This window comes from Trichechus manatus, unplaced genomic scaffold (assembly GCF_000243295.1).
Source record: "Trichechus manatus latirostris isolate Lorelei unplaced genomic scaffold, TriManLat1.0 scaffold00305, whole genome shotgun sequence".
Taxonomy (NCBI): domain Eukaryota; kingdom Metazoa; phylum Chordata; class Mammalia; order Sirenia; family Trichechidae; genus Trichechus; species Trichechus manatus.
The window spans coordinates 909550-919018 of NW_004444241.1; the positions used below are offsets into that span (position 1 = coordinate 909550).

The 9469-nt window shown below is 54.6% G+C and overlaps 1 protein-coding gene across 1 annotated transcript in view; it reads right to left on the bottom strand.

Moving 5' to 3' along the window:
- Window positions 1–1361: 1361 nt before the first annotated feature.
- Window positions 1362–9469, bottom strand: part of RABGGTA (Rab geranylgeranyltransferase subunit alpha) — a 19297-nt gene continuing 11189 nt past the window's right edge. The window contains exons 3-18 of the mRNA XM_012559771.2: window positions 7066–7121; window positions 6790–6900; window positions 6312–6436; window positions 5933–6120; window positions 5496–5699; window positions 5073–5156; window positions 4904–4986; window positions 4713–4814; window positions 4478–4583; window positions 4332–4383; window positions 4100–4188; window positions 3859–3947; window positions 3650–3766; window positions 2690–2803; window positions 2333–2420; window positions 1362–1673 (exon numbers count right to left, since the gene is read on the bottom strand). Coding sequence (XP_012415225.1) covers window positions 1525–1673; window positions 2333–2420; window positions 2690–2803; window positions 3650–3766; window positions 3859–3947; window positions 4100–4188; window positions 4332–4383; window positions 4478–4583; window positions 4713–4814; window positions 4904–4986; window positions 5073–5156; window positions 5496–5699; window positions 5933–6120; window positions 6312–6436; window positions 6790–6900; window positions 7066–7068 — 1704 coding nt within the window. The 5' untranslated portion in view covers window positions 7069–7121 and the 3' untranslated portion in view covers window positions 1362–1524. The remainder of the gene's footprint in view (window positions 1674–2332; window positions 2421–2689; window positions 2804–3649; window positions 3767–3858; window positions 3948–4099; window positions 4189–4331; window positions 4384–4477; window positions 4584–4712; window positions 4815–4903; window positions 4987–5072; window positions 5157–5495; window positions 5700–5932; window positions 6121–6311; window positions 6437–6789; window positions 6901–7065; window positions 7122–9469) is intronic.

Here is a 9469-nt window from a genome sequence, read left to right on the forward strand (position 1 = left end):
CCTACTTCTAGCCCAGGGGACTTGGCAATTGCTGAAGCTGGTCCCGGACCCAGTGCAGAGCAGGGAGCAGGGAGGTAAATGGGAGACAGGTTTTTCCCAAAGGGGGGTGTTTTTGATCCATGCGGTAGGCCAGATGCAAGTACTTATCTTTCGCTGATGGAGGGCTGCTTCTCACTGCTTCTGGCTGGCCAAGCATACTCTCTGCTGCTGGGCCTCTCCCAGTGTGGAAAATGCCTCCCAAGCACTGTTGCTTGCCTGCCTCACCGCGCACCATAAGCTGATCTGGCCTGAAGAGCTCAGGCTCCCACTGGGTCAGGTCTGGCAACTCCTCGCTTCTTCTGAACCGTCTCTCCCTCTCCTTGCCACTGATTCCTCAACTTTGCCTTTGATGTTCAGGCCTCCGAGATTGTCATATAAAATCGATTCACTTATTTTTTCAGATCTTTGTTGTAAGAGGAACCACTGGAAGCGTCTTACTACTCCATCTTGTCCCTGCCTTTGTAACTTCTTTTTAAATGTGACTGTTTTAGCAATTGAGTGTAGAAGTGGCCTACCTGCTTGGCATCTATGGGTCTTTGCTTTGGCCAACTGGTGCCCGTTTCGTTAATGCCCTAGGCATGTGCTTACCTTGGTTACTGGATAATCTGTCCCTGGCCACTCCTCTTTCCTCCCTCCAGGAGGCCCCAGTGCCTTGTGTCTTTCAATGTCAGGACAGGATGTGTGTGCATGTCCACACGAGTGTGCTTGCACACTAGGGGGTGTCATGGGAGCAGAAACCCAACTCAGTATCTCAGGCTGCTGAGGCCAGACTTCTGGCCCAACTGTTCCATACAGTACAGAAGCAAGAACATGGATCTAGAATCCCTAGACAGAGGTGCAGAGATGACTTTGGCTCCAGCACTTAAGTCAGCAACTTTGGGCAAGTCTTAACAGCAGCTTCCTCATTGGGCTAATCATCTCATGCCTAACTTCTTGTAAGGATCAAAGATTTTCAGTGGTTCTTCAACCAAAGAATGCTATTTATTGGGACTGATCTGTTGTTATAACAGGGAGGAGCAAGGTAGCCCGGGGCCACTCCTCCTGGGAACATAGAACACCCCAGCCTTCTCAGCTCTGTGAATGGGCAGGGTCATAGAGAAGCCTTTTATCACCCCTTCCAGTTGGAGAGACTTACAGCTGCTTTTTAGCTCTGAACCTGAACCCAAGCCTGATCTCAATCCCAGCCTGGAACCTGACCCAGCCCAGCCCCAAACCAGAAGGTGAACTCAAGGCCAGTCCCAGCCCTGAACTCTGCCCCAAACACTGAGGCTTTGGTCCTCCATGAGAGGGAACAGAGGGCTGGGGAGCATGACATGAGAGCAGAGAGGGTGAGCAGACACATCCTGAGTCTCTTTCCCTCTCCTTTCCCAGCAGGTGAGGCAGTAATGGTGGTGGTGGCAGAGGCAGCAGGTTGGTGAACCGAGGGAGTTTCTCCATTCTTTATTTAGTCCAAATAACTTAAGGGCAAGGGTGGAAGGCATCCTCCTAGGTGAGGATACTGCTCACTGAAGGCAGCAGTTTGGCCAGCTGCTCTGAGATGCCCACTGCTTGGCACAGGGGGTTGCCCTGCAGGTTGAGGAGGACCAGTCTAGGGCAGGAGGCAAGTGACTGGAGCGCTGTGGGCTGCTGGAGGCCTTGGGCAGGAGGGACAGTCAAGGAAAACTCAGCAGGCTCCCTTACAAGCACTGTTCTTGTGTGCCTGTCAATGTTTTCCCTCAAGAGCTGGGGCGCTGCTGCCTGGAAGTCTGTTTCATGGGCATCTCACATGCTTTCCTAGAGGGAGTAAGATTCTAGGCAGGAATTGCAAAAACCTGGCCACAGGAGTAAGGCAGGGAGCACGTGAAGCAGGCAGGGTGTGGTTCAAGAAGGAGTAGTGGAAAGCTAGCCTGGTCTAAAGAAGCATCCACTACTCAGCAATGGCCATGGATTGCCGAGTGGAAACGCAGACCAGAGGTTGCTTTAACCTTCACATTTTAGGAGAATCAGAAATCTAGATTTTTTTTAAAAATATGAAACTCCCTGATCTGTAGACTGTTGGTGGGCTTTGGCTTGAGAAAGTCACGTCCACCCTACAGAATCTACCAGTAAAGTCAACAACAGCCCCATCCAGCCCCCAGGCTAGCCTCTCCTTGGTTTAGATGGCCATAGCCCCGGCTCCCTCAGCCCTCCCTCCTCAGGGTGGCACCCACCCTGCTTGCTGTCTGAAAGGCACCCAGAAGGAAGGATATGGTTGCTGTACAGTAATAGCACACCACCCTCCATGCAGTCTGAAAGGCATCAGAAGGAAGGATACGGTTACCACACACTAAGAGCTCTTGCAGCCGGGGCAGGTTAGTGACGCCATCCAGGGACTCTATGGCGTTATCGTTGGCTTGCAGCACCTGGGGAGCCAGGAGGGCAGGGTAGCACAAGGCAAAGCAGGCAGCTGCCAGCCTGGCACTGGTATAAGCAACTGAGAGTGATCAGCTTACAGTGCATGACAGGGCTCAAGAGGTCAGACTGGGCAATGGACATGGGGGTAGGGGGAAGGTAAGTGGCCACTTGCAGGGGCTGAGAGGTTCTGGACCTCTGTAGGGGGGGGTCAGACTTCTGAAATGGAAGAAGGGGGAGAAGACTACCTAGGACAGCAATGGAGGCATGAGTGCTTTACCTCAAGGCAGCGCAGGGCAGCCAGGGCAGGAGGCAGGGCTCGGAGACGATTGTGTGACAGGTCAAGATGAGTGACCAAGAGCAGCTGCTCCAGGTGGCAGAGGACTGTGAGATCCTGAGGAGAGGGTATATGAGACACCCAACGAGGCCTGGGGGAGGGTCCTCAGCCATCATTTATTAGGCACTTGCTCTCTAATCCCCACACAGACCCCAGCTAATGACAGGGTGGAGGCAGGTGGGAAGCTGACATGACCTAACCAGTACATGCTAGGTGACAAGAACACGGGACAGACAGTGAGTACTGGAGGGTGACCGGGGGGAGTGGATGGGAGGAGGCAGCCTGGACTGGAGAAAGGTACAGAGGATAGGGGAGAGCACTGGGGTGAACAAGGACACTGACAGGAGTGGGTTGGTGAGTCTGCGGGATCCATCTGGTAGAAGTGGAGGTGGGCTGCAGTGATGTGATAAAACTGATGTGGATGTGTTAGGAAGACTGATTGGGAAGGCCTAGGGACAGAGGGAAAATGGAGTCTGGAAAGCTTGTCAGAAATCTCTGGAAACAATTTGGGCTTTAGGTGTCGGGGCTTGCTCCAGGGTGAGAAGCATGGGAAAGAGTTGGTGGGGGGTGGTGAGAGGTCACTCTCAAGGAAAAATGAACTTGTGATTTTCCCACTGGAAGGGGCAGCATGAGGAGGCCCTGGTGACTCAGGATTTGGACTTGGGGCAAGAAGAAACCAAAAAGAATAACAGGGCAAGTTACAGAAAACAAGGCCTGGAAGAGCAGTAGGCTTGAAGGAAGATTATGAATTCAATCTTGATTGAGAGGAAATGTCTAGGAAGGCACTGGAGATGGAAGGGTAGTCAGGAGAATGGTGAGGCCAGACAACAGGTGGCTAGGCCATGAGGGAGAGGAATGAGACGTGGAGAGGGCCCAGTGGAAGGTGTGTGTGGTAGTTGATACCTTGTGAGCCAGGTGCAGCACGCGCACCTCAGCGTACTCCATCTTGAGCACGCTGTTTTCCAGCAGGAACTTGCTGCGCAGGTCGTCCAGATATGCAGCTCGCATCGGGTCCACGGCCTGGTAGGGGTGGGCCGGGCAAGGTTTGCACATCAGCTGTCTCTCTCCCTGCCCGATGGGCCCCCTTGCCTGCTCCCCAAGGCCCAACTTACCTTGAGGGTCTGGAAGTACTGCAGCATCTCCTTCTCATATAGCAGGGGGTCCAGTGCCCGCATCAGCAGGATGATGGTGAGCAGGCACCCTGAGAAGAGGATGGGTAAAGGAGGCTTTTTCCTAAATCCGCTCTGCTCCCCATCCTCTCCATACCCTTCCTGCTCTCCCCAAGGGGCACTCCAGAAAGGGGCCTCCTGAGTGGGGGTCTGGAGAGGGGGTGCTCAGAGAATGGGGCCTCACATTTGTTCTCAGGCTCCAGCTCCTGCAGCTCCTTACAGGATTCAAGTTCGGACTGTAGCACCGTAGACTTCTCCACCGACAGCTCACACCTGAGGGTAGGCAGTCTTGGGGGATTGGCAGTACCCAATGTCTGGTCTGAGATCATCTCCCCAAGCCTTAAGCCTCCTATCCCAGTTGCCTGATGCCCACAGTCTAGTGCCCTCTCCTTGTCTGTGTGCTTCCCTGTCATCACCTGAATAGCTGCTCATCCATGGCCAAGTCCCGGCACCAGCCTTCCTGGCGGCCTGAGGAAAAGAGCAGGTGGCAGAAGGGGACACTCGTGAGAGGATGGGAGGGATGGGGGCTGCTGCAGGGGGTAGAGGCCGCAGGCTGCACCACCTTTTAACAGCACACACTCCTTCTGGGCATCGCCTGCCATCCAAATGACACAAAATGTATGCTGGGGCAACTGGTCGTTGAGGGAGGCGGCAGGCAGGTCACAGAGCTGGGAGCACTGGGTCAAGGAGATACCCTAGCCTCACCACTTTTCTGTCCCACCCTAGCCCTACCACATTTCTGTCCCACCCTAGTCCCACCTCGGCCCTCCACTTCTGCCCCACCAATCCTAGGATACCCAGACGCGGTTGGGCCGGTTTCTGCCATCTGGGGTCCTCCACTCCACAGCCAGTGGCGACCCATCAACCATGAGCAGCAAGGTCTCCATCCCAGAGCCCACCTGGCCATGGACAAAGGGAGACCCGTCAGCCCCGACAATGCCTGGCTCACAACCCCACACTGCTCCCTGGCAAAAGCTGCAGGACTCACTAGGAGGGGCCGAGAGAAGGAGACACTCAGACAGGCCTCGTCCCGGCTCACGTGCAGGCAGTGCAGAGCATCCTGGGGGTCAGCTGGGGAGAGACAGCCTCAGGTCTCCTTAAATCCTTTTCTATGCCTTCCAAGCCCTAAATGCCCAGTCTCTTATCCTCTTACTCACCTCGGCCCAGGAGCCAGCGATGATAGAACCAGGCACTCTGATCATTGGGGTCAGTGAAGAAGGCGTTCTGCACCAGCGCCAGCTCTGCAGGGGCCAAGGAGGGATGCGGGCTGTGGTCAGGACCCTGGAAGGCTTCCATCTGCCCCAACACCCCTACTCTGCATGCCCTCTCCCTGCAGGACCTCCAGCCCTCAGTCTCACTTCTATGCTGGCCTTGCACAGGGGCTGCATACACCAGTTTTATCTGCCCCATCAACAGCTGGGCTCCCTGCAGCCAGGACTCAATCTTATGTATCCCAGAGCTAGGCATGAAGTAGGTGCTCAATGAACCTGACTGACAGGTCCAGGAACAGGACCAGGCATCAGAGAAGGACGGATGCAGAGCCGTGGCTGGCCCTCTCCAGCACCCCTGACCCTGCTTACCTCTGAGCAGCACATCCTCAGGGAGGCGCCCCTCTGGTCCAGAGTCCGGCTCGAGGTGCAACTGAGGCAAGAGGCAGGAGCGGTAATGCCAGGAGGAGTAGTTGGAGAAGTTTCGGGTGATGAGGCTGTCAGTGAAGGCCAGCTCCTCTGTGTGGGGCACAGCTGCCTGTGCAGCCACAAACCGCCGGTAATCCCAGCAGTGAACTGGGGTAGGGCAGGACACAGCACATCTCAGAAGAGGGGCATGGGGTGCTCCCTGGTGCATCCCCAGAAACACCTCTATACACTCTACAGAAGATGTACTTAGCTGTCATCCCTTTGCCATCAGTTCAGTGGGCCCTTCTGAACATCCCTCCCCACTTTGAGCCTTACTGAAACTCCAATACCAGGATGCAGGGCAGGTGAGGGCTGTGGACACAGAATCTGCAGGCACGTACAGTTCCGTTCATCGACCTCGAGGAAGCGGGCACACAGCTCCAGTTCCCGGGCCCAGTTGGGCTCAGGCAGGCGGCTCAGCAGCCAGCAGCGGTGATGCCAGGTGCCGTAGGACTTGGGGTTCACCTGCAGGCAGCTCTCCAGGAAGCCTAGCTCTGCCTTCACCAGAGCAGCCAACTCCTCCGGGGACCTGCACCCAATGCGGAGGCGGGTCAGCGCCCTCCAACACCCAACCTCAGCTCACTCCATCAGCCTGCACTCCACTGCCCTCTGCCTATACCCCTGGCTGCCCTATTCCTCCTCCATCCTGACCCAGGCAAGGCAGGGTTGGAGCCAGGGCTAGAAAGGGAGGTCCTCCTGGGGCCCTGAAGCTCTACGCACTTCTGGGTCTCCAGCTGCTGCAGCACCTCTCGCCGGCAGTTCCAGAGGGTGGCAAAGTCGGGGTTGGCTCCCAGAATCTGGCTTGTCAGCTCCAGCACTGACTCATCCAGCTCGCCAGCCTGGCGCTGAGAAGGTAGGCACCAGGGTCACAAACGTATCATTCTTCCATCACGGGATTAAATAGCATAAATAGAACTATCAATATTCTGAGTCCCATACTATGTGTACTATGCAGAGAACTTTACATACATCTTCTCATTTAATCTTCACAATAGTTTTATGTAGTAAGCGTGTTAGTCCCATTTTACAGATGTACAAACTGAGCCCCATAGAGATTCAGGAACCTGCCCAAGGCCACACAGCTAGTGATAGAACCCAGATTTGGACCCAAGCAGTCTGATTTTCCAGCCCAGCTCTTGGTCTCTGTACTATACTAAGGGAGGCACTTGCGAAGAGATCTATCCCTGAGGGCCCCCACCTTCTGGAAAATGGCTTGGGTGGCTGACAAGTATAGCTTCAGCTTCTGCTCCCGCTCTAGCCTTTTGGCTTCCGCTTGCTCTTCCGATGTCTTCACCTTCAGTCGCCCGTGCTACAGGAATGGGTGGGTTGGAAGGGTGCAGGCTATCCTTGCAAGGGCAGACCCACGGAACCCCCCACTGGGGAGCCCCAGGCTCATACGGAGCAACCGAAGCAAGGCCACGCAGGGCGAGGGCGTGGGCATGCGGAGGTGAAGGGCTGAGCTCAGGGTTCTCACCATGGTGCTGGCTCAGGGTTCCGGACAGGGAGGGGTCCAGTGGTTACCCGTGAAGGCTGTGGAGGGAGGGTGTCAATCACGGGAGCCCCACCCTTACTAGCTCCGCTCCCAGCTGTCCCCCGGAAGACGCACGCCGGCCCGGGCGGAGACCCCCACGGTTGAAAGGGGCCCTGGAATAGGAATTGCACATCCAGGGGGAGCCCACCTGGACGTGGATTTCCACCTGCGCGGCCCTGCCCATAGCCCGATCCGGTGAAGCCCAAGCCGGGGCATTTAGGCGATAAAGACCTCTCCGCGCCCGGGAGGCTGCCGCTACCCCGTCCCCCGCTCGGAGGCACTCCCGCCCCGCGCGGGCGGACCCACCTGTGCTGGCAGGAAGCGTGGGGGACGCGGAGCTGCAGCGCCCGCCACCGAGGCCAGGAGCGGGCTAGAGCGGTGCCACGCCCCTGTTCTCTCAGGTGCAGCGCCCTCTGCAGGCTTGGGGCGGGGCCTACGGCGGAGTAAGCTGGCTCGGGAGGCGCGTGCACGAGGGTTCTGCGGCGGGCTCACCGGAAACGCAAAGTTCGTCTGGCTCTTTGGTCTTTGGTGTGTTAAGAGTGCGCATGGGGGATATGCGCTTTTTTTTTTTTTTTTTTTTGCGAAATCAGCGAACCCAGTACAAAGGTCTGAGGGCTGTGATACCTGTCCGCTACTCGAACTGCAAACCTGTTGAAGAGGTTTCTCCAACAACCGGAAAACTCTTACCCCCGCCTCTCCACTGATCGCACTCTGGTCGCCCTGGCCACCGCCTAGTTGTCAAAGCTCGTGGATAGAGTTTCCAGTCCTTACCTTTCTTGACCTCAGCGGCATTTGACGCTAGTGACTACCTTCTACCCGACACCCGTGATCTGACTTCTACCCTTTTACCCATCTCTTATTTGTTCATCTCTTCCCCTAAATATTGATGATTTCCAGGGCGCTTTCTTCACCCTTTTCTAACTTCACACACTTCTCGGGAGAACGTTAACAAATCTGAGCCTTGAACTGCTTGTAGTTGGAGCACCCTAGAGCTCTAACCTTGGCCCACAGATCTTATGACCCCTCACTTTCTCAGGGTGACTTCATCCAAAACTCATGGTTTTAATTACTGCCTGTAAACTGATGACACCTAAATTTATATCTGCAACCCAGCTGCAGCTTTAATAATAATATGTATGTACTTACATATTCAGAAGCCCGCGGATATTACCTGGATGTCCCAGAGACACCTCAAACTCCAAACGTCAGAAAGGTATCATGATCTCCCCTCCTCCATCCCACCTAAACTTTCGCCTTTTATGTTTCCTATTGTGGCCCAGTGGTTAAGAGCTCAGCTCTGACCAAAAGGTCAGCAGTTCAAGTCCACCGGCCTCTCCTTGGAAACTCTATGGGGCACTTACTTCTACGCTGTCTTGTAGAATGGCTGAGTCGGAATTGACTTGATGGCAGCGGGGTTTTTGGTATTGTAGTGAATGGCACTATTCCCTCTTCATTTCTCCTTGGGATGGTTGTTAGCTGCCATAGAGTCGACCTCCAGCTCATGGAAAGACAGAGGTCCCCAGGCTTCGGAAAATTCCACTGCCTCAAGCAACTTGCTTGACACCCCCCATAGCTTTACATTAACGTTCTGGTTCCTTTGCTTGACATGCTCCTGTAGCTTTTCACCTTTCCTTAACTACTGCCCAAAACTAGAGGAACAAACAGGCTTTGGCAGAGTCATGTTGAGGGCAGGGCTGGGGGTGTGAGGCAAAGACGACTCAGTGGAGAAGCAAAGAAAGATATAGACTACAAAAAGAGAAAAAAAGGCTCTGTGACCTTGAAGCTATTATTGAGAAATCATAATGATTAAATGCTTTACCACCATGATGACAAGAAACTGAGTCTCTGTCCAGGGTCACATGGCTCATAAGTGATACAGCCTGGTCTCACACCAGGCTGTCCAGTTCCAGAAGACATAATCACTTTCCTCCAGCCTCACCTTCCCTACTTTGCTCTGATGTACCCGGCAAAGGCAGGAAATGTGAGAAAGACAGGGAGTGTGGGAAGAGTGCAGAGGGGCCTTGAGACTTCCAGGAAGCTGTGGGTGGGTGTGCTGGAGGGAGCCAGCAAGGGGAACTCAGGCCTGATGGTCTGGATCTTCTCGGGGCTCTAAGTCATCAGGTTATCAAGTGATTAGTGTTTAGATATTCAGATGGGGACTAAGATACAACTATTGGTCTCTATGAGTCTGGAGCAAGAGAGTGAGAAGGAAATTAAAGTCTCAAAGAAGAAACTAGTCTACAGGACAAATAGTCTGCATAAACTATGCCCTCACCTACCTTGAGACCAGAAGAACTAGTGGTGCTCTGGTACCACTACCTACTGTTCTGACCAGGGACACTATAGA